We start from the raw sequence: 25,145 nt of genomic DNA, 5'->3' as shown, positions 1-25,145 counted from the left end.
GAAGCCTTATAGGTACCAGCCACAGATAGATTCGTGTGTCTCATTAGCTAATTGTCACCTTGGGAAATAGCAGGATTGCAGGAAAGAGTTTTTATTGGTGGGGGAAAACAGTCTGGTCTTATGGGCATCAGCTGATGGGTCTTGCCCAGAAGAACACTGGGCACACACTTCAAGGCAAACTGAGGGACAGATATTCATAGGACTAGGCTGGAGCAGTACAGGATGGAGAGAGGTGTGATGACAGGAAGGATGAAGACACAATGAGGGCAACAGCTAACACAGGCTGACATGAACGGTACTGAGTGTGAAGCTTGCTGAAATGGCCTTGTTTATACTTGTTGAGCATCCAAGGGAAGTTTCAGCTTTGTCAAAGTAAGACCACTGTTTTTTATCGCTTTGATTTGCCTAAACATTTCTGCTGACATTTAGTCTTCATGGTAATAGTAATCAACTTGTGGGATTTCTGTCTTCTCCCCACCTCCACACCCCCACCACCCTTTATTTAGTAAGCAGGAATAACAAAGCAAGGACAGCTCTCTCTCAACTACTGAAAGGACTGTGTCTTTATGAACTTTTCCCCAGAGAGGAGCAGAGAAACTGTTCACCATGGGGAGGAAGGGGGAAAGGAAACTAGGAATGTAGTGAGTCCAGATACCGAACATCTACTAAGTTTTCGTGGGTTTTGTGGAGAGTAGGAGTGTTCACAAGCTGATAGAATTCCCTCCTTTCTGCATTCCTGTCTACTTTCCCTCCGAACAAAGACTGTGCCAGGTATTCAGTTACTACCTGAAAAAACCCAGGGCCCCCCAGTTACTGTTCTTTTAACTTTTCCATGGAAGGGTCATGTGTGCCTGCTGGAGACTGGGCATGAACACAGGGCAGCCAGAGAGGACCCTGTTGCAGGCCCACTCTGGCTGCAGTGGCGACACAAATGAAGACAGGAGGTGAGAGGTCCTATCTGAGTCCCCAGCTTGGCTCTGAAAGACTCATCCTTGTGGAACCCTCAGAACACTGACTCCATCCACAGGACAAGATTTGAGCTCTTGGAGGTGTTTTTGCTGCAGGGAAGCACGGAATCCCTTCCCTTTCTCACCAGCTCCAGGGATGTCACCAAAGGAAGGGCACAAACATAACCTGTGTGAAACTACCAAAAAAAAAATTAAGGAAAGAAAAAAATACAAGTTGAATTTGATTTTAAAAATATTTATAAGACACATTTCTTTATTTTCACAGACTGTCACTTAATAAATATTTTACCATGATAGTTGAGAATATACCACAGTGAAGGAGGAAGAACCTGGGACAACTAACGGATGGAAACATTTTAAACTTTAATTTAAACCTCAGTTCATCAGATTTGTCTTCTGCATCAGATCTTGAAACTCAGCAGAGAAGGTGTCCTTACATGCACAGACCAAAGTTCTAACGCGGGCATGTTAGAACGCAGTCGGGGTCAGTATATGGAGGACCAGTGGCAGCGGCTCTTGATGACCTGAAGCAGAGGCTTCCTGAACGTGAGGAAGGTGATGGTGCAGGCCACCAGCAGGGTGAGGCAGCTGGGAAGGATAAGCACGAGGTACAGCAGGCCCATGTCGACCCGCTCCCACTTACAGACCTGAGGAATGCCCGCAGGCAGCTCCGTCAGGCGAATGACCTTGGAGGAGAGGTTGCAAGTGACCATGGCCAAGTCGGCGACAATGTGCAGGCGCTGCAGGGCCCCCCAGTCCTCCACCCCACAGCAGTCATATGGATTCTGACTGAGGTAGACAGTCCGCAGGCTTCGTGCGAGCTGCTCAGACACCGCCCTCTGAGGAAGGGTCCTGAGCCAGTTTCTGCGGAGATCCAGGGTCTGCAGCGCCAGGATGCCCCCGAACCTAGGGAAACTGGTCAAGGCATTTCCTGACAGGTCCAAGCTCCTCAGATTCTCAAATGCAGAGAAGTCCAACTCTGTGAAGCTGGAAGTGAGGCCCACGTTCCTGAGAGACAGGACCTGTAACGTGGGGGCAACATCCCAGAGAGGGGCAATGCTTCCATTCAGAACCCCCCAGTTTCCAGACAGGTCTAAGTGGGTGAGAGCGGTGCCCTGAAACGAGCAGTCTTGTAGTGCCCCCAGCCCACAGCCCTCCAGGGACAGGCTCTGCAAAGATGCCACGTTTCTGAAATCCACGCAGCCAGGGGTGCCCCTGGGGTCCAAGCCCGCAGGCAAGGGACAAAGTGAGATCTGGTTATGGCTCATGTCAACTGTAGCGAGGTTCCTGGCACTGGCAAAAAGGCCAGTGGGGACACCCAGGAGCTGGTTGGAGCTCAGGTTGAAGGACCGGAGGCTCCTCAGGCAGCCAGGGAGCCCCGGAGCCAAGTGCAGCTCGGACAGCTGGTTCTGACTGAGGTCCAACTCCACGAGTGCCCCTGGCGGCTCATGCTCCCGGATGTGGAGCGTCACCAGGCAGTTCTGCTTGAGGTTTAAGTGGGAGAGGGAAGGCATTTTCTTCAGGAAGCCATCTGGCAGGTACTGGAACTGGTTCTGGCTCATATCCAGGAAGCGGAGACCGGAGAGGTCGCTGGACGCGAACTCCTCCCAGAGGTTGACGGTGGTGATGTTGGTCACGTTGCCATCCACCAGGAGGAACTGGGCCACCATCTCCTGCGGCGAGGAGGTGTTGTACAGGTCCCTGTAGAAGCCCATGCTGTTGTCCCGCAGAAGCAGCGTGTGCAGCTTGCTGCACTGGGGCAGGAGGGGGAAGAACAGCAGCTGATTGTGAGAGAGGTCCAGGGTCTCCAGCTCAAAGGCGGCCTCTCCCCCAGACGCTAGGAACCACTCCAGGACGTTGTAGCTGACATTGAGGGACCGCAGCTGGGTGAGGCCGAAATCCACAAGGCATGGGAGGTTGTTATAGGCCAGGTTGAGGTGTCTCAGCTCTGTCAGGCCATCAAAAGCACCACCCTCAATCTCAAAGATGTAGTTCCTCTGCAAGTCCAGCTCCCTGAGGTGGCCCAGGCCCTCAAAGATGGACTCGTCGAGCCTCATGATGATGTTCCTCGCCAGGGACACGGACTCCAGTGAAGACAGGTTCTGGAGCATGAGAGCCGCCATGTCTTCCGTCAGGGAGTTCCCCGATAAGTCCAGCATGCGCAGAGCGCGCAGGCTGTGGAGGGCGGCGGCCGTCTCCTTGTAGCTCTCGGAGAGCGAGTTGTCAGGCAGCGACAGGCTGCGCAGGTGGGCCTGCTCCTGAAAGGCAACGTGGCCGACGCGCTCCAGGTAGCAGCCGTGCAGACTGAGGCTCTCCAGGAAAGGGTAAGGCTGCAGCGAGTTGTTCCCCAGGGTCCTGAGAGGGTTGGCATCCAGGAGGAGCGTCCGGGACGAGGGTGGGAGATCGCTGGGCACTGAAGCGAGGTTCCGCCCTCGGCAGTCAGCCACTCCATCAAGCTAGGTCCAGAAACACACTGGTCAGGAGGGCAGGGGGCCTCTGAGGTGGGGGTGTATGTACAGAAATAGAGTTCACTCATTGGACTGCTCACTTAACACTCCAGGCCTCACTCAGAACACAGAGTGTTTGAGAAGATTGGAGCTCCTGTCCTCAAGTGCTGAGTGCTGCCATTTGCTCTTACAGTTTGGTTTTAACTACAGAAAGGGACCAAGGATCAGGTCTCTACCTGAGTTTGAATCCCTCCTCTGCCCTTTGTTCCCTATGTGACCTTGAGCAAGTAATTTAGCCTCAATCTGGTATGTCTTTGGGAAAATGGAGATAAAGTTATTTAGCTTGGTTGGTAAAGAATCTGCCTGCAATGCAGGAGACCAGGGTTTGATCCCTGGGTCAGGAAGAGCCCCTGGAGATGGAGATGGCAACCCACTCCAGTATTCTTGTCTGGAAAATCCCATGAACAGAGGAGCCTGGTGGGCTACACTCCATGGGGTCGCAAGAATAGGACACTACTTAGTGATTAAACCACAGTACCTACTTCAGAGGACTGTAGTGATATTAGGCACAGAACCTGCCGCATAAATGCTTAATAAATGTTAGCTAGACCGATTATTAGCATGCTCTAATTAATTAACCTCCGATTGTTGAGCATCTGAGTTATTTGTAATTTCCAAATGAACATTAGGATGAATTTGTCTAGTTCCTTCTATATCTCACACCCAAAAAGTCTCTAGAGTTTTGACTGGGATTGCATTATAATTACAGAGTAATCTGGGAGGAAACTGACATCTTTACAAAATTGAATCTCCCCATGCAAAAAAAAGATGTATTTCTTTATTTGACTAAGTGTTGGTTTTTCCCCCTGCAGGGACTAAAGAATACTGTGATTAGGGGCTTTCCTCAAGCTCTGAGACCCTGTTTCACCAGAGTTGCTGCAGTTGTGGGGGACCCGTCTCTGCAATTCCTGCAGCCCCACTGACATGTTGCAAAAAGACCACGTGGGTATCAGAGCCCAAGAAAGCTTCCTATGTCAACTTTGCGATAATGTCACATAGTTAATGCAAAGAGGAGCTTTGGAGGGTGCCTGCACTTTCAAACTCTCAACCTTAAACTCAAAAGAGCATAGGAAATCCATTCTTTGATCTCACTGGTAACCGAGTCCCTACCAGGCTGCAGGGGGTCAGGAAGGGAGTCTCCTGCTTTATTCCCTCCTCCTATGCCTGGTAACTCCTGAATTCGCTATTGTGATGTTGACCTTTCATTGCCTCTGTTAAGAGAATAATGGAAGTCTGTATAGCAGAGACTAACAACAACAATAACAGCAGATAAAACACACAGCGCTTAGCACATACGAGGCACAGTTCTGAATGCTTTACATACAGTAGCTCATTTAGTCATTACTGAAGTCCAGTGTTATGGTATTACTCGTTGATACTATTATTACCTACATGTCTTACAGATGAGGAAACTGAAGCACAGATTGGCTCAATGTCACCAGCTAGTAAGTGGTGGGGCTAGGGTTTAAACCTGTTCTGACTCAAAACCCCTACCCTCTGCGTGCGTGCGTGCTAAGTCGCTTTAGTCGTGTCTGACTCTTTGCAACCCTATGGACCGTAGACTGCCTGCTTTCTGGGTCTGTGGTATTCTTCAGGCAAGAATACTGGAGTGGTTGCCATGCTCTCCTCCAGGGGATCTTCCAAACTCAGGGATCAAACCCGCATCTCTTACATCTCCTGCATTGTTCTTTTATCCGGGAGCCACCTGGGAAGCCCAGGGTTTAAACCTGGTCTGGCTCATCACCCCTACCCTCTACTGAAGTCTCTTTCAGCGTAGTGGTTAGAGGTTACTAAAAGTGGTTAAGAATCATGACCAGCTGGGTTTTTAAGATTCATCAGCTTGAAGAACACATTTTTTAATGTATTAACCCTGATGACTTCCTAGGTGGCGCTAGCAGTAAAAGAACTTGCCTGCCAATGCAGGAAACATAAGAGATGCAGGTTCCATCCCTGGGTTGGGAAGATCCCCTGAAGGAGGGCACAGTAATCCACTCCAGTATTCTTGCCTAGAGAATCCCACGGACAGAGGAGCCTGGAGAACCATGGTCCATGGTGTTGCAAAGAGTTGGACATGACTAAAGCAACTTAGCATGCAGGCACACATTAATCCTGGAATCCAATTTGTCTTCCCAGTGCCTAGCACATAACGTGTGTGTGTGTGTGTGTGTGTGTGTGTGTGTATGTTAGTTGCATAGTCGTGTCCGACTCTTTGCAACCCCATAGACTGCAGCCCACCAGGCCCCTGGCTCAAGGTATATTCCTTAACTGTATGTTTCTCAAGCAGACTTTTGACACCACTGAGTTATAGGCAAAGGAGAAACTTTCTAGAGAGTGCTCAGTTGTTAGGATTCGAGTCTGTTTCCATATATAGGCTGAAAGCCCAGGAAAGGGTAAACCACAGAAGCTCAGGTATCTCTCCCCGGACTGTCTTAAGCCTGAGCGTGGGGGGATGTCGCTGTGCAAGGCAGCAGAGGCAGCATGCTCTTCAGTACAGCTGGTTAAGAATTTGCTACTGGCTCACACACAGGCTCTGAGGTAAGGCTTCTCCAAATTTAATATGCCCCACCCAGAGACTCTGATACCATTGGTGAAGCTCCATCATCCAGATTCTTAACCAGGTGTTTTTAAAGTTTCAGGTGGCTGTCCTTGGTCTGCCTCTGAGATCACCTGTCCTCAGTAGGTATGAGAAAGGTGGGGCAGGGCCTTTCCCAGGCATCATCTTTACCTTTTATTAAAGAGAAACTTGCACATGGCATCGTGGTAAGAAGGTACAGAGTGATTCAGGCTCATTCATCCCCTCCCCTCCTTGATTGACAATCCATCAGCTTTCGAACTGGACCCAACCTTGGCAGGACAGGAGCAACAGACAACTCGGAGTACCCAGGAAAACTCACCAGCTCACAGCCCCCTTGCGAAGCTGCTGTGACCATTCCACTTCGGTGCCTCCATTCCACTGTCAAGAAGTGAAAACCCAGGCAGAGCCAGAGGGGCAGTAACTCCATCTCAAGTACAGCACTGTGGACAGAGGGCAAGGAAGGAGCTGGTAAGAGAAGGACATCCCAGAGGGCTGCTGTGCCCTCCTTGTAGAAAAAGCCAGTTCCCACTGTGTCCGCTCTTGGAGGCCCACAGCTACGGGGAGGTGGAAACCCACAGATTATTCAAATACCTCAAGTAAGCCAGCACATTTAACCTTTCACTGCAACTCTCAACAAGAATTCATTTTCATTTTGCCTCTACCATTTGGCGGGCAGGTGGCTGAACCTGAAACTCCCAAGAGTCCAGAAACAGAAGAGAGAAGCAAATGTTTTGAGGAACCGTGTCTTAGGTCACCTAGAGTTTGCCATATTTTGTAGTTCTGTTGAAATGTTCCTCTCAAAGCTCAAATCTGTCTGATGCATCGTCTGAACTCAATAAATATTTGCTGAATAAATAAATGAAAGAATAGTGAACTGGGATTGAAACATTAACTGTAGCCTCTGGTCTCATAGAGTTACTAATTCTTGTGTTGACATGAGGCTTTTAGAAAGAGTAGATCTCATTGATTAACTCATTTGAATACAGACCTTTGAAAACAGGATTTTGGTATTTTGCCTGCATAAGGGAAAAGCCTGAGGGAAAAATGAAAAAAGCAATCTTCAAATATAACAAGGACTTCATCATAATGAAGTGTGGTTACTGGCTCTCTTATCCAGCCAGTGAGCACACAACAGAAGTCATGAGGAGGCATAAAATTATACACATACCAATAGAATTTAGATATGCAGATGACACCACCCTTATGGCAGAAAATGAAGAAGAACTAAAGAGCCTCTTGATGAAAGTGAAATAGGAGAGTGAAAAAGTTGACTTAAAGCTCAACATTCAGAAAACTAAGATCATGGCATCGGTCCCATCAGTTCATGGCAAATAGATGAGGAAACAGTGAAAACAGTGGCTGATTTTATTGTAGGGGGCTCCAAAATCACTGCAGATGGTGATTGCAGCCATGAAATTAAAAGACGCTTATTCCTTGGAAGGAAAGTTATGACCAAACTAGACAGCATATTAAAAAGCAGAGACATTACTTTGCCAACAAAGGTCCGTCTAGTCAAGGCTATGGTTTTTCCAGTGGTCATGTATGGATGTGAGAGTTGGACTATAAAGAAAACTGAGCGCCGAAGAATTGCTGTTTTTGAACTGTGGTGTTGGAGAAGACTCTTGAGAGTCCTTTGGACTGCAAGGAGATCTAACCAGTCTATCCTAAAGGAAATCAGTCCTGGGTGTTCATTGGAAGGACTGATATTGAAGCTGAAACTCCAACAGTCTGGCCACCTGATGTGAAGAGCTAACTCATTTGAAAAGACCCTCATGTTAGGAAAGATTGAAGGCAGGAGGAGAAGGGGACGACAGATGATGAGATGGTTGGATGGCAACACCGACTCAATGGGCATGAGTTTGGGTAAACTCCAGGAGTTGGTGATGGACAGGGAGGCCTGGCGTGCTGCGGTTCATGGGGTCACAAACAGTTGGACACAACTGAGCGACTGAACTGAACTGAAGTGAATAGAATTTAGGCACAATGAGAAACCTTAATGGAAATGTAATATACCCTCCACCACTGCATTTTTACAGGGCCAAAGATGAAAAGGCCAAAGACAGTAAAAGGTTATTCAAGATCAACTTAGTTGCCAGGCTGGAAGTAGCCTGCAGACACCTCTCCCTGAGTTCCAGGATGAGTAACCAGGGTAATTTCTTACCCAGGAGGTGCTGTTGAGTTGACTGTCCTCTTTTTGGGAGAGTTTACAGCTGGGTGGCATCCCCTCCCAGCTCTGCATTCCTCACAATCAGAGGTAATCCCCTGGACCCAGCATTTCACCTGCCCCATCCTTTCCTTGACATCTACCCAGGAAGGACCACAGGATCTGTTCTTGAGTCTCCTGGACCAGCAGTTCCAGTGCTACCATGAACCTCCTCCCCTATTCCATGGAACCCACAGACCTTTCTGCCTGACACATTTAGCCATCTTGGGCCCCTTCCTCTTTCCCTTTCTTCGAATAAGTTTACACATCTCTATGGCTAATTTTAACGTTCTGGTCAGATTTGAAGACTCACCAGTGAAAACAGATGTACAGAAAAGCTAAGTGAAACCAGGTAAGTCAGCTTTAACCTTCACTTCAGGTCAGGCCAGCTCCACTTACCACAGAGGGAACCTCCAATTCAGAATTCATCCATATTTGCCAGACACTGGGAATCCCCTTCCCAGGCTCACCTTCCGCTTCTGCACTTGTGCAGGAATTATTACCTCATGGCATATGCAGGGCACAGATGGCAAAAACAAAGCCATATGGTTGCTCTCCTCAGTAAACTTCCAATACTCACACACACATGCACACAAGGTGGGATCACTGCCTACCTTGAGAGAAGGTTGCCAAACTTAGCAAATTACAAGATGCCATTTGAATGTCAGGCACGCAACAAAAAACTTTTTTAAAAATTTGCCAGCTTTAATGTTTCTTTTCTTTTCTTTCTTTCTTTTTATTGGCTGTGCTGCATGGCTTGTGGGATCTTAGTTCCTTGACCCAGGGATTGAACCCACGCCTCGACAGTGAAAAGTGCTAAATCCTAACCACTGGACTGCCAGGGAATTCCCCAAACAACTTCTTAGCGTAAATATGTCTCATGCAATTTTTGGGACATACTTATACTAAAAAAAAAAAAAAAAAAAAAGTCACTGACACTCAAATTTCACTGTATCCTCTATTTTATTGAGGAGAGGGAGATGGGAACCATGGACTTCCTTCCTTCATCCCTCACCCTCTTTGTCAGGCTTGGGATGGTACATGCTACTGTGATCTTCTAAAACTGTCAACCCTGTATACTGATATCGAGTTCAAATGTGTTCAGGGTGAGAGTACAGGAGTATAACTCTGCAGACTGGAATGCCAAATAGTCCTGGTGTCAGTTATGCCCAGACTGTAACTTTCATTTCTGGATCAACAAGAAAATTTTTGCAAATTTAAAGCATATTTTCTCCTAAACTCAGCCAACCAGCCCAGAAAGCCTCTCGTTGTAGCCTCTGGGCACTCTATCTTTCATGAGGCAGCACAGGAAGATTATAGGATTTGGAACCAGATAGGCCAGGGTTTGAATTCTGGTTGCAGTATTTGTTACTTGTCCCTGAGCCATTCATATGAAGTCTCCGAAACTCAGCTAATCCTTCTATAACACAGAGATAATAATAACTACTCAGAATTTTTATGAGAATCAAATAGTATATATGAAAGTACTTCAACTATGAAGGTACTTAATAACATAATTATTATTTATGAGTTCTTAACACCTATGGGCTGGTTGAGTAGCTATTACTCCTATGTGTAATCTCCAAGGTAATTTAACAGCTACAGAAAAAGGGGAAAGAATGAATAATTTGGTTGGAAGAATGAACAAATCATTACATCAACTAAAAGTGTAAAAGTTATGTGCGAAGGTTGGATTATAAATTCTGCACTAATAAATTCCAGAACAAATTTATTTGAACAGAAACAAAAAAGGCTAATCCCAGTAACAGATGAGAGCTATTTGTCCTCGAAGCCACGGTTTACCCTCCCCCACTCAGTTCTGGTTCGCTGGGGGCTGACTTCTGAGGGCTGTGGATGTCAGCTGGTCTCCAGCCTACCTGGTTACTGGGAGGTTAGATGGAAGGTAGAAGGAAGAGAAAATCCATGGTATTTCTCTCCCGCCCTCTCTGCCTGGGACTGAGAAGTTCTTAAGCTTTTTCTGGTGACTTCCAGGCTCTGGTAATTTCCTTCCTGTATCCTCCCCTACCTAGGGAAGGTGGCAGCTTCCTGAGGTTGCTAATCTCTGGATTAACTGTCTGTTCTCTGGTTGGCATCTCAGCCTCTTCCATCATGTGTACCCAATTTCCTGCATTAAATTTCTTCTGTTTTTAAATAATCTGTGTGTTTCTGTTTCCTGACTGGAGCCTGACTAGTACAGTGATGTAAGTGAGGATGGGCTTGGAACAATACTAAACAAAAAGGTATGCAATGACTCTGAAAAGCAATAAAAGGCTTTCAAAATAATAATCATTTAGGTTGAAAAACACTCTTCCTGAAGCATGTAGCTGTAGAAGCCTTCCAAAGAGCCATAGCACAGTGAATTGTGTGTGCTCAATTGCGTCCGACTCCTTGCGGCCCCATGAACTGCAGTCAGATTCCTCTGTCTATGGCATTTCCCAGGCAAGAATACTGGAGCAGTTGCCATTTCCTACTGCCAGGGATCATCCCTACTCAGGGATCAAAACTGCATTCCGGATTCTTTACCACTGAGCCACCTGGAAAGCCCAAGGCACAGTGAAGAATACAAGATAAACAATTGGAATGCCAAATCTTCATTGGAAAATCCTATGAACCGTCCTCTGTGTGCACAGGACTGCCTCCCTCCACCCACACTTAAGTGAGGACCACTCAACAACATCTCCAACTGGATGAGAGCGTCTATGCATAAGCATGCTTTTTAAAAAAATAACCGTCCCACTTTATTCCTATTTGTCTGATAACTTCTGAAAAATACATCCATTTTCAAATCAAATGTTACTCATCTTAGATACATTTTTGGTGGAGAAAAAAGAAGTGAACAAAGAACAATTATGATACACATGACATATGACGTTAATAATTTAAATGAGGTAACCTGGAACCTCCCCTCATTATATTAAAGGGACTTGGATCAAGGGTGCCTATTTCATGGGCTTGAACCACAGTGGGAGCCATAGAGTAATACAAAAGAACTGCAAATCAACCCATGTTCCAAGTAGAGCCTGATAAGTACCATGTTTCCTCCTGGTCTGGGTGACCATTGGGAAAGTATCCAATATAAGACCTGAGATCCTGACATGAGAAGCAGATGGCATTAACTGAATCTACTTGCACCTGTTCTTCTTAAACCAGATAATGAAGTTGAAGAGTTTTTTCCAAGTGTGGAAGCAGAAAATGCTAAATCCCATTTTTTTTATATATAGTGGTGGCTCAGTCAGTAAAGAATCTGCCTACAGTGTGGGTTTGATCCCTGGGTTGGGAAGACCCCCTGGAGGAGGGCATAGCAACCCATTCCAATATTCTTGCCTGGAGAATCCTTATGGACAGAGGAGCCTGGAGGGCTGCAGTCCATGGGGTCACTGATTGGACATGACTGAGCAACTAAACACACATGGAAGATTGCCGAGAGAAATAACAATAACCTCAGATATGCAGATGACACCACCTTTATGGCAGAAAGCGAAGAGGAACTAAAGAGCTGCTTGATGAAGGTGAAAGAGAGTGAAAAAGCTGGCTTAAACTCAACATTCAAAAAACAAAGATCATGGCATCTGGTTCCATCACTTCATGGCAAATAGATAGCAAAACAATGGAAACGGTGACAGACTTTATTTTCTTGGGCTCCAAAATCACTGTAGATGGTGACTGTAACCATGAAATTAAAAGATGCTTGCTCCTTAGAAGAAAAGCTAAGACCAACCTGGACAGCATATTAAAAAGCAGAGACATTACTTTGCCAACAAAGCTCTGTCTAAATAAAGCTATGGTTTTTCCAGCAGTCATGTATGGATGTGAGAGTTGGACCATAAAGAAAGCTGAGTGCCAAAGAACTGATGCTTTTGAACTGTGGTGTTGGAGAAGACTCTTGAGAGTCCCTTGGACTGCAAGGAGATTAAACCAATCAATCCTAAAAGAAATCAACCCTGAATAGTCATTGGAAGGACTGATGCTGAAGCTCCAATACTTTGGTCACCTGATACATTGGAAACAGCTGATTCATTGGAAATTACTCTGATGCTTGGAAAGACTGAAGGCAGGGGAAGGGGACAACAGAGGATGAAATGGTTGGATGGCATCACTGACTCAATGGACATGAGTTTGATCAAGCTCCGGGAGATGATGAAGGACAGGGAAGCCTGGTGAGCTGCAGTCTATGGGGTCACAAAGAGTCAGACATGACTGAGCGGCTGAACAACAACAAATAAGTCCTATATTCATTTATTCAGCTAATGATTTCTCTGATCTCTCTATTATCTTTTATCCTGTCATAGTTATCATGGATATAACTAAAGTCAGAGACTGTGAATTTCTTATTAGTGAAAAGTTTTGAAGGGATAAGATGCCCTTGACCTAGATGTGGGCAGGAGACAAGATTCTATACTGTCTGTAACACGTCTGGCTTGGAGATATTAATATTACAAATCCCGCCTCATGTGTGAGGCCCTCCTAGTGTTGCATTTATATTTTTTCTCTATCTTCTATCTATTCTGTTTGTGTCATCACAAAATGTCCTTCCTGGTTCCTCTTTAAGAAGTCCTTGAAATATTAGGACCTCAAATGCTTAGTGGCATCCCTTATATAACCATTCATCTTGATACTATGTTTTCTAATCAGATATCGTAAATACCTGTGATTCAACCCCACATTCATCCCTTGTCTATAAAGAATATTCCTTTTTTAAGACAGAAAGACAATTGGTTTTTTGTCTGGTTTTTCTCTTTCCAGATCTGGCCATCATAAGCAAGTGGTGAAAATAAATTTATTTCATAAAACAACATGCACCAAGACTGTATTCTGAAACAGGAGGACACTAACAATGAGGAGGAAGAGTGTGTATCAGCTGCAAAAACTCCTGCTTTAGAAATTATGCTTGTTTGTTTTTTCTGTTTCTACAAAACAATAGGGAGAAGCTTCTGCTTCATTGAGCCAAGTGAGGTGAAAGGAGACTGACTGGATGGCCCCATGGGCTGGGTGGAATGAGGGGAAGGGATGGGAACATTTACTCCTTTTGGAAGGAGTGGCTGGGCTGATCCTGCCAGCAGTGGCTGGGCTGTAAGCTGGGGCAGTGCTTCCTTATCCATCGTCATGACTACATCAGTACTGGGCTCAGGATTGCTTGGATGGAAGAAGACTGACTATCACATACAGGTCAAGGAGTGGCTCCTGTCCAGGAGACCTGGGTAACTCTTTTGCAATGGACAGGGAAGAAAAGATAAGTGAAATCTTTTGACTGGTCTCTGCTTCTTGAAGCCCTGAAATTTCCATCTCTATCATCAAAAGAATCAAAATACAGGATGGCAGCAGTGTCCCTGTTTTTGTCAGGTCCTCTGACAAACACTAGAGAAGGAAATGGCAATCCACGCCAGTATTCATGCTGGAAAATCCCAAGGACAAAGGAACCTGGTGGACTACAGACCATAGGGTTACAAAGAGTCAGACATGACTTAGCGACTAAACAGTTGACAAACACAAATGTACACTATTTTTTTCTTCAGACGGATGTAGGTTTTCCTGTATTAATAAAATGCAAGGTCTCTTAAGGATTATTGATTCCAACTAGCTTTCTGTTCCTATGTAATGTCTTAATCAGCAGATAGTAAAACACAGCCATCGGGTAAGGGCTGATCGATAGGTATTTTTGTGCATATAAAGGGCTCCTCATACTAAAAGTTTGGGAATACTGAGGAATAACTCTGGGCTTCCCTAGTGGCTCAAGCAGCAAAGAATCCGCCTGCCAGTGCAGAAGATGCAGGTTCAGTCCCTGGGCTGCAAAGATCCCCTGGAGAAGGGAATGGTCACCCACTCCAATATTCTTGCCTGGAGAATCCCATGGACAGAGTATCCTGGTGGGCTACAGTCAGTCCATGGGGTCACAAAGAATCAGAGAGGACTGAGTAAGTAACACACACACACACACACACACACACGGAGTAATTCTGACCCGAGCTTTGGGTTTACTTTGTTGGTGTTTTCTGTTTCATTTCACAAAGGATGCTGGATTTCTAGTATTCAGAGGCACCCTGAACATCACCTCCTCACTCCCTCACCTTCCCACCCTCTCCAGTTGCTGCTGCTACTATTAGCAGCTGCCACCAGAGCTGGGACTGCAACCTCTTTGCTAAGGGCGCTATTAGCAAGTGCTAAGAGTGTTACCCATACATTAGCATGTAACTGAGAATTTTCTCTGCAAAATAATCAGATAAGCTAAAAAAGGCTTTAAAGAAAGAGGTTTGTAGGTGAAAGTGGAGAACTCTCAGAGGTACTTGGTGTTAGGTTGGGGGTGGGGGACGAGGGGCAGACTCTCTAGAAGCAGAGTTGGCACAAGTGTGGGGTGTAAACGTATGACAGTGACAGTCCAGAACACAAAAGGCACAGGTGCTAGGGAGAGGACTCCACAGCAAGGGAGTCCACCTTTGTTTAAAAACAAAAGAGCAAATCCCACTTGGGATCCTGGGAGAAAGGGAAGGGCAACTGGTCACAGACCACAGAGAATAGATAATGAAGAACAGAAACCCCAGTCTGTGACCACTTCAAATAATTCCTACTACCAAGAAGTATTTGAATGCCTCAGGCCAGCAGCTCTAGTCTCTGAGTCTCAGCAAAAAAAAAAAAAAAAAATAACTCAACTGTCTCCAGATGGTCATATTTAGCCTCATGGTCATATTAGTTTCATCTCCCCTGATGAGACCACCTGCATCCTGAGTCTCCAGGTGTCCTGCCTTCCGAAACAAAAGCCCACCTCAGTAGTACACTTGCCAAAAATTGTTTGCCCTGAGCCCAGTCAAAATGAAACAATTAGAAAGATACAGACTATAAGATGTCTCACAAGACAACTGGCTTCAACTCTTTAGAAAAAGTCAGTTTTAAAAAACAAAGAAAGACAGGGGAGGGAAGAGGTCTGATTACAATTGACTAAGAAACAATACAGTCACATCTAATGCATGTAACTTGAGTAGATTTCAGATTTAAAAAAAAATCTCTAAAAGAAAAATTTGAGACAATTGGGGAAATTTATGTGTGTACTAAATGATGTCTTTTTAGATAGTATTATGTACAGATGATATTACCAGATTATTGTTAACTTTCTTAGGTACGATAATGATGCCATGGTTATGTACAAAAATGTCTTATTCTTAGGAAAGAATATTTGCTGTAATACTTGGGGGTGAAATTTCACAATGTCTATAATTTATATAATCTTCCTTCAAATGGCTCAACAGAGAGAGAGAATTAAAACAAATTACTACCAACTAACAAATTTAGCGGAGAAGGCAACGGCAACCCACTCCAGTACTCTTGCCTGGAAAATCCCATGGACAGAGGAGCCTGGTAGGCTGCAGTCCATGGGGTCGCGAAGAGTCGGACACGACTGAAGCAACTTAGCAGCAGCAGCAGCAAATTTAGCACTGTACTTTAACTTTCCTGTAAATTTCATATGTTTCAAGCTTTTTTTTAAAGAGGAAAGTGAAATATAGGTGGGAGTTCCTAAAGGGAGTGCGATCATGGTAATCTTTTGTCCCCAAATTTCCAGGAATGTACATTTTTCAAAAGTTCTCAGAAAGGTACTCAGGAAACATTTGTTAAGCTTAAAATGTGTTACACATAAACCTTTAAAATATCCTGAAAATTCTAACACTTTGACATTTGAATCAGAGCTTCCAGACAGCACCTCTCATACCTGAAAGGGGTAGAGAAGTTTTAGATCACGTGGTCTGACTGTGGTTCAAGAGACATGGTTGACGTACTACTGTAACTTCCAGTGTCCAGGTAAATAGCTCTGTCCACCACAACCACAGTCCCTCTGGTGGGGCAGTCCTCAGAAGAAGCTTGTGAGCTCACCATTATCTGTACCTCCACCAAGCTGACAGGAAGTCCCTGACCCAGGGAGGTCAAACCTTACACGTGGCCAGCACCCATGAGTGATGTCAGTGCAGAGAGACAAGGGAGACAGTTAGGTAACTGGCAGTGAAATTGGAGCCAAGAGGCACAGAGAGAGAAGGTGGAATTGAATCTTGAGGGATTTGCCATGAGGAAGCAGTAGAAGCTAGATGACCAGGCACAGAAAGACCAGGACAGAAAAGAACGAGACCGTGAATGGAGAGCAGAGATCAGAGAAGACACTGGGAAGAAAAGCAAGAGGATGAACCGCACAGGCTGGGAGAGAGGGTGGAAAGGATGGCTCAAGGATGCCTCTCTGGTTCCTGGTGTTTCTTGGAAATTGCTGGGTTCATTTCCAAGCTCCATGGTGTTCCACGGTAGTACTTCACCATCATCACCACCTGGATAGGCTGGCCCATATATTGCGTCATGGCAATGAAAAGAACCTAACTAAAACAGGACTTGTGCTCTTTAGCAAGCTTAAACAAACGATGTAATATTTCAAAAAAGCACAGTCAAGTGACTGAAATCTGAATGCAAGAATGTATTTTTCAAAGTGCATCCTACAGGCAAGAATCACAATGGATGGTAAAACTAAACAGTGAAATTTTGTTGGGAAACAAGATATTAATTATAGTCTTAAAGTATCTTCTTATTTCATTACTTGTTAATGCAAAAGTAACAGCTTTATAGTGGAAAAACTGGCAAATGCCTCCTTAACCAAATGATCAAAATATTATACGGGCCTCACTGGGGTACTTGGTAAAATTTGAATACAGACAACATTTGAAATAATAGAATTATATCAATGTTAATTTACTGGGCTTCCCCTGTGGCTCAGGTGTAAAGAATCCACCCGCCAATGCAGGAGACGTGGGTTCGATCTCTGGGTCAGGAAGATCCCCTGGAGAAAGGAAATGGCAACCCATTCGAGTATTTTTGCCTAGGAAATCACATGGATGGAGGTGGTCTACCTGCTGTTGCACAAGAGCTGGACACAACTAAGCGACTACACAACAATGTCAATTTACCAAATTTTGATTACTGTCCTCTGGTTATGTAAGTCTATCCTTGTTCTTAGAAAATATATAATGAATTATTTAGAAGTAAAGAGCATGATGTCTGCAACATTATTAATGTTCCGATTTCTCCTCATTCTCACTAACACTGGTCATTTTTTTTTTTTTTAATTTTTTTATTTAATTTATTTTTTTACTGCTCTGGGTCTTTGTTGCTGTGTGCAGGGTTTCTCTTGTTGTGGCAAGCGAGGGCTGCTCTGCAGCTTCTCTCGTTGTGGGGCACAGGCTTAGCTGCCCCATGGCATGTGGGATCTTCCCGGACCAGGGATCGAACCCATGTCCCCTGCATTGGCAGGCGGATGCTTTATCACTGGACCATCAGGGAAGTCCTGGTCATTTTTATTATAGACATCCTAGCATGTGAAGTGTATCTCTTTGTTGCCTTGATTTGCATTTCCCTGATGATGAATAATGTTGAGCATTTGTCATGTGTTTACTGACCATTTCTATGTCTTCTTTGGAGGAATATCCAAAATGTGGACCTTTACATCCGAAGATTTTTAAATTTTGATCTTGGAATTACACATAAAAGAAAATGCAGAATAGTTAAAAAAGTAAAGGCCCAGTTGTATCTTTCATCAAATTAACTCATTCTCATATTTTGCAAAGAATATTGACTCATTAAAAAAGAACATGCAAATTGAGGATTGGAGCAAAACAGCCTTTAGAATTGAGATGTGTGAATTCAGACCTCATGATTTGTTTCTCTGGCTTCCTCTCTTAATAATGAATTTGTTAACAGAAAATAAACTTATGGTTGGTTACCATTAGGGGACAGATGGAACAGGTTCAAAGCCTGGCTCTCATCTTGGGTACATCACTCAATTTCTTGGCCTCAATATTCTTCCAGTAAAATGGGAATGGCTGTGCTGCAAGTTTATTACTGTATTAAGACAACTTTTATAACAAAGTTGAAAAAATATTTTTTGTCGTCCTTAAGTATCCTCATTCCCAGGAGGCTATCCACCTGCTTGGGCTTAAACACAACCAGGGGGCAGCTCCCTGTTTTGTGAGCAGCTGATTGTACTATTGGGGCCCTTTGCACTTGCTTCTGGGACCTGGATCCCACTCTGAGCCTGGACAAGTAAGTGAGGAGTTGCATCATTTGAGTTTAGTCACTGACCACACTTTTGAGGAGAACTGTAGCCTTCTGAAGGGACTACCCACCAGTCTGCAGGAGGTGAGAACACACAGACCAGAAAGATGAAATGATATGGACAAGGTACCTCAGGGAACACAAAGCAGTGGTTTCCAAGCACTGGTTGAAAATTCAGATCTCTTTTTCCTACTTGGAGCCTAGCATCCCTGGTCAGCCAGCCTCCACAGAGGCTCCTGTGAGAAGAATCTTTGTCTGGGAAGGGCTCCCTCCACCTGGAGGGAGGCTGGAGGCCACACAGGCTCTTCTTCCTTTGGGCTCTTCCTATGGCAATTCCAGGCAGCCAGGGTGTGAAGAGTGCTACTCTGCGGACTTCCACCTCCTCAGGTCTACAAATGAGTCAACCAGCTTCCCTGTGTGGTCAGGGTCAGCCTTTGGAACCAACGGAAGTCAGCGTGCTCCATCCCGTCCCATAGCCACAGGCTGCATCTGGCCACAGGGCTCAAAAAATGCAAATCTGCTCCACCTGGGGAGCTGGTGGTATCACCTTTGTGTAGAGAGACCCACACTCTCTTTCTGATAGGCATCTAACCAATAATGTATTTATTTCAAACTTGTCACTTCCGTTCAGTATCACAGGTTTGTTCTCTCTGATCACCTCACTCTTGTGGTGGCTCTGGTTGACAATAATAGCTGCCTTGCTGACCTCACAGGGTTTTGTCAAGACTGAATGAGAGAATGTGTGTGTGTGACAAGACTTTGTCAATAAGGAAATGTTGTGGACTTCACTAACAAGGTAGTGTCAAGTTAAAGGGAAGGCAGAGTTCCTGTATACAAACAGGGAGCTGGTGTTAAACAACACAGAGGGACTGCAGTATCTTCTCCCTTCCCTGTGAGCTGCAGGGTATGGGCCTTGGGACATTCAGGGGAGACATCACCCAGAGTCTGTGGGAGATTATGCACGGAAGGGGTTACAGGTGACAACTGAGGCTTACTGCTCAAAGTGGAAATATATCACTCCCACTCAACCACTGACCTTAGTTCCCCTGAGAAAGAGCACACCTCAGGAATAAGATGATATGGATTCCTGATAACTGACCAGCTCAATGGGATAGTATTCAAGCTCCCAGAGCGCCTTCCAGGCTATTAGCTGTAATAACTAATGCTTATGAAGTGCTCGCCTTAGAATGAGTACTCTACATAAAATAATCTTCAGAAAATCCTAGCAAGTAAATGTTCTCTTCCTCACTTTAGACTTGGTAAACTGAGGCTCTCATAGGTTTGGGACAGCTACAGAATGTCAGAGCTGCAATTCAAACTTAGTCTGTGAGTTCAGCAAAACTCAGTGTCAATGCCACAAGCCCCAGCCATCCTGGAATATCCCTGACTAACTTACACACTGTTTCCTCTGTGGGAAAGGCCCTTTTTCAGGTCTTCCCCAACTGCTGAACTCCTATTCATTCTTCAGGGACCAATATAGGTGTCACCTCCTCATTATATCCTAACAGTTCAGATGCATAATGATCCGATAATTGATATTATATTATATAATCCGATAATATGATACTATATTATAGTTATAACTCCTATGGAAGTTTTAAATTATTTGGTTTTTATATTTATGAAAAGGAATGTGGGCAGTTATTAAATATTAATAGCAATTTCTCCAAATTTTTATTATGAAAAATCTTAACATGGAGCAAAGTTGAAAAAACTTTAACAGTAATCACTGGTATACCCACCACCTATATTCTAATACTAACATTTTACTAAGGAGGAGTGGCTTTTGCCACTCCAGTATTTCTGCTTGGAGAATCCCATGGACATCATCCCAAAGTGAAATTCTGTCCCATCTAACAATAGCTCCCTCTTCTTCCCTCTCCTCAGCCCATGGTAACCACTATTCTTTCTCTATACATTTGCCTATTCCAGGTACCTTATATAAGTAGAATCATATATTATCAATGTTTGTCCTTTTCTGCCTGAATTATTTCATTTAGGATAATAGTTTCAAGGTCCCTTCATGTTAAAGCCTGCATCAGAAATTCATTCCTTTTTGTGACTGAATAATACATAGACTGCATTTTGTTCCCCCCATTAATCCATCAATGGACATTTGGGTTGTTTCTACCTTTTGGCAATTGTGAATAATGCTGTTGTGAACATTAATGCACAAGTATCTATAGTAGAGTCATTGTTTATTATTCCCATCTTACAAATAAGAAATCTAAGGTTCAAAAGGGCTTCCCTGGTGGCTCAGCTGGTGAAGAATCCACCTACAATGCAGGAGAACTGGGTTTGATCCCTGGGTTGGGAAGATCCCCTGGAGAAGGGAACAGCTACCCAGTATAGTATTCTGGCCTGGAGAATTCCATAGACTGTATAGTCCATGGGGGTCGCAAAGAGTCAGACACAACTGAATGACTTTCACTCTCAAGATTCAAAAAGGTCAAAGTGAATTGCTTAAGTCTCATAGTTTGTAGACAGTGAAGCCAAAACTAGAGGTGAGTACTTCCCTGGCAGCCCAGTGGTTAAGACTCTGAGCTCCCAAAGTAAGGGACACAGGTTCCATCCCTGGTAGGGCAACTGAGATCCTACAAGCTGCTTGGCACAGCCAAAAGACAAAACCAAATCAGAGCTGAGTTCTGGCCCAGACAGGAGGTGCTGGATGCGCACCTGTTTGGGAAGGATATATATTGTGGGAATGTTCAGCTGGGTTGTACAGATAAGTATTTATTGGTAAAGAGATATCCCATGAGCTACCACCCTAGCTTCCTGGCTGCCCTCTTGGAAATCCCAGCCCCCTCTCCCCCATGATCCAGCAACCAAGGAGATAACATCTGACCTGGGGTTGGGGAAGTCCCAGGATCCTACCTCTAAGGACAATATCCATTCTAATTGGTTAGTGCCTGAACCTATGGTGTTTGATATTCTAAATAGTACTCTTGAGTGTTCGTGTAGTCAAGGTCTTCTCTGCGGATGAGGTGCCTTGTCAATGCCATGGTGTGTACCTATGACAAAGATGAGAGCCTCTGGAGGTTCTGCAAAAAGAGCCATAGAAAACCTAGAAGAAACTGAGGATTTAGAAGGAAATAAGAAGACATTAATGTTAGCAAAGATTTGGTCAGTTTAGGGACCCAAGGATGAAGAAGGAAGTGGCAACCCACTCCAGTACTCTTGCCTGGAGAATCCCAGGGACAGAGGAGCTTGGTGGGCTGCCGTCTATGGGATCACAGAGTCGAACACAACTGAAGTGACTTAGCAGTGGCAGCAGGGACCCAAGGAAGGGCACAAGAACCTAGAAAAAGAAAGGTCATAGAGAGAGCCCCATGAGGAAGACTCAGGGTGTCAGGCTGAGCAGTGATGGGGAGACCATCAACATGTCGGAAGGTGAAGGAGGTAGCCCAGGGCCAGGCATGGAAAGACTCCCTTTCCCTGACCCTGCAGGCTGAGGGAGGGAGCTCAGCCTTGGTATTTGGTGGGACCACTGAGGGGAGACACAGGAAAGGCAGAAGAGACCTAAGGGATCGTGGCCGGGCCAAACAAAGAGTGAAATAGGGACAACCAAGAGGAGCCAGTGTCCAGCGAGGCTAAAAGATAACAACAAGAGGTTATGGGAGAGTGTTATGTGCACCCAAGGTGATCCCCTGCAGGGCACTGTGGGTGCTGGGCTGTCTCAGACACTCAGGTCCTGCTTGAGAGAGCCAGGGTGGGAAAACAGAGCCCCAAGGGTTACCTTGTGAAGAAAAATCCCCTCCCTATTCTTTTCTGTCTTGGAAGGGACAACAGAAAGATCTTGGGGTACAGAGCACAGCATCTGACCATGGTGACCTTGTGGGTTCAGGCTGGAGGTGGGGAGTCCCTGGGTCTTTGGAGGGCTTTGTGGCCATGTTTAGCCATCACTGGCACCAGTCCTGGTCTTCATGCCCACCTTGCTGGTGAGACGCACTCCAAGGTTCCACTTCCTCCTTTACGCCCTTTGCTCAGTCTAAAATCACTCATGCATTAAAATGAGAAGACACGTGTGGTTTGGTCTCAGCCCCTGACTCCATTCACTCTGGAAACCAGTTGGTTTTGTCTACCCACATTCATTTCTCATTCTGGTAACAGCTCCTCAATTCCCCTTTGAGGAAATCACCTCTTGTTTTCTTTCTTGCTTTTATTTTTAAAAATGTTTTATTTGTGGTAAAATACACTAACATAAAATTTACCACCTGAACCATTTTTAAGTGCAGAAATTTTTAGTGTTAGGTACATTTACATTGTTGTGCAACCAACCCCCTCCCATTCTTAAAAATCTGTGTTCTTTTGGGTCTGGCCTCAACTCAAGGCTCCAAAGTGAGGACTATGAACAAAGCTGGGTCCATCAGAGCTGCCTCATTCCTTAACCACAGTGATTGGTTTATAAAAGGTACAACACAGATGCCAAGCCCAAGAGAACCAAAGATTTGTGCTAGTACTACTAGCAAAGAGGCTTTATCGTCCTACTTCAGATGCCAAACTGATAGGAATTAAGTTTAAAGCTTCAGGCAGCCATCTTTGCCAACAACTCTAGGATCTGCCTAATAATGAAGCCTACACAGAGGAAAGCAAAGCTGAAGAATGGAGATAGATGGATTCCTGGCACTGTTTGAGCACCCAGATCCAGCCATGCCTGAAGCTATTCCCCATAGACTTTTTCATTATTGGAAACAATAAATCTTCATTTTTTTTTTTGGCTGAAACCAAGCTCAGTTGGGTTTTTGTCAATTGCAACTAAACAACCCCTAAAGTCAAGTTGACGGTTCCTCATGAGCCGTGATAAAATCAGTGTCCTTTTACCCTCTTCTCACTTCTCTGAGCTTTCAGAGATCATCACCTAACCTAGTCTAGAATCTCCCACATATTAAACATATGACATTTATTATACTTATTTGATGACGAGGTTGAGAAGGAGAAGAATGCGGGATGGAGAATGAGTGTAACAAGGAAAAATATTTGTCACTAATGTGCAGATACATCAGTGAGCATCCCTGAGCATATAAGCATGTTCCAAGAAAGATAATGTTTTTTAATCTTGGGTGAAAACCCACTCTCCCCTAATGTATATGGTTACAGTGTGGATCTGAGCACAATGTGAGGTACATCTAGCGTTCCATCCAAGAGTCTAGCTCACACTTGGTGATGTGGATGCACACAACAGTCAGAACACAGATTACAATCAGTACTGGCATCACTTTTTTGAAAGAATCACAAAGACTAGAGACAGACAGGTCAACATATTCCTAACACAGGCCCCAAGACAATTACCAGGAGCCTTCTGCTTTTGGATGATGGGTTTAAGGACGCTATGGGATCGGGTTCACATGAGTTTTCAAGAACTTCCCATGAGTGCACCCATTAGATAAGATCACCTTCTTTGTGAAAGAGGTTTTGGGTTTTGTTAAACCTAAACACAAGAGTTGAGGTCCCCCACGCTATAATTCTATAATCCCCTCTAGGAACTCTCAGACATACATGTACAAACCTATGTGGTATGTGAGGAAAATAAATAAGCCTCAGGGCTATACAACCCAGTAAATCATCAACAACCACAGAAAGAGTCGGTACAGCCAGTAGGTGAAGGGGGCACAGAAGGCCCCAGTTCAAGGCCAACACTATGAACTGGATGATTCTGCCATTCAGATTGCTAATAGGTTTTACCCAGCATGGAAGAAACCTCCACTGGAATCCCTTCACCACCACCACCCCACCCCCCAATCCCCTCGGGAACTGCACCACCCTAAACCAGCCCTATCCAGGGGTTCCATCCCTGGGACCCTACCTCAGCCTTCTGCAATCCCAGCCACCCTGGGCACATGGTCACCTCCCCTCAGGATGCAGTGAACTGGCAGCCCATTCTCAGGGCAGCCTGCAGCCCACTCGGTGGCTCCCTGCTTCTGTCAGCTCCTAAGGGCTGGGGGATATATGCTGACCCTTCCAGAATCCAGGCCACCTGGGGACGACCAGAGGGCTACAGAAGAGCACTGGACACCGGGGTCAGAGAGGCCTGGAGTCGAGTCTCTGGGCTGTGGGAATCTCCCATGGACACACACACTCGGGTGGGGAAAGGGTTTTGCCTGTCTTCACAGCTCCATCCCCACCCAACACCCTGAACTCGAACTAGCCGGCACGTGGAAGATATCCTTAAGTATGTTGTTGTTCTCCCGGTCTTCATCTATGAAATCGTGGTTCTCAGTCCACGTTGTGGGACAGGAAAGGCAGGCTCAGTGTTCACAGCCTAGGCTCATTACATCCAGTCACCCAGCCCCAGGAGGGAGCATTATTGTCCCCATTTGGCAGATGAAGACACTGAGGCTCAGGAATTCTCCCCATAGAGCCATGGGGTCTGACTCCGAAGCCCTCGCTGTTTCCACCACACCATGCCACCCCTACGCTCCCAAAGAAGGTATTTCCACCTCCACCCAGAGCCGCAGCCCCCAACAGAACTGGTGGAGCTTGGATGCAGCAAGCCACAACTTCCCTGTCAGCCCCCCACTGGGGGCCACGGACGCTCGACCTCCTACCTCCCAACCTGGTCCGAGCCTCCCGCCTCCGGAGGGGCGGCGGCCGCCCGCCCGCCCGGTGGGGAGACCGCCCCGCAGGAAATACTCACGGCTCCCGCAGGCCCAGGCGGCTCCGCGGGGCGCATCCTCTCCCGGGACTCCGGCCTCCTCCTCGACAGCAGCCGAACGCGGGGCTGAGCTGCCTCCTCTCTCTGGGGCATCAGATTATTTTAGCACTTGCGGAAGGAACTGACGGAAACTGAAGTCACATGGAGAACGAGCCGCTCAGCAACTCAG

The 25,145-nt window shown here is 45.6% G+C and overlaps 1 protein-coding gene across 1 annotated transcript; it reads right to left on the bottom strand.

Moving 5' to 3' along the window:
* Positions 1-1,234: 1,234 nt before the first annotated feature.
* NRROS (negative regulator of reactive oxygen species) lies at positions 1,235-25,053 on the bottom strand. The gene is made up of 3 exons (XM_065942713.1): positions 24,959-25,053; positions 6,370-6,490; positions 1,235-3,424 (listed from the first exon to the last, which is right to left on the bottom strand). The coding sequence occupies exons 2-3, from the start codon at positions 6,475-6,477 to the stop codon at positions 1,454-1,456; spliced, it is 2,079 nt and encodes a 692-aa protein (XP_065798785.1). The 5' UTR covers positions 6,478-6,490; positions 24,959-25,053; the 3' UTR covers positions 1,235-1,453.
* Positions 25,054-25,145: the final 92 nt, after the last annotated feature.

The sequence above is a fragment of the Muntiacus reevesi genome, chromosome 8, assembly GCF_963930625.1.
Source record: "Muntiacus reevesi chromosome 8, mMunRee1.1, whole genome shotgun sequence".
Taxonomy (NCBI): domain Eukaryota; kingdom Metazoa; phylum Chordata; class Mammalia; order Artiodactyla; family Cervidae; genus Muntiacus; species Muntiacus reevesi.
The sequence above is the reverse complement of the archived record's forward strand: the minus strand, read 5'-3'. Positions and strand labels throughout refer to the sequence as shown.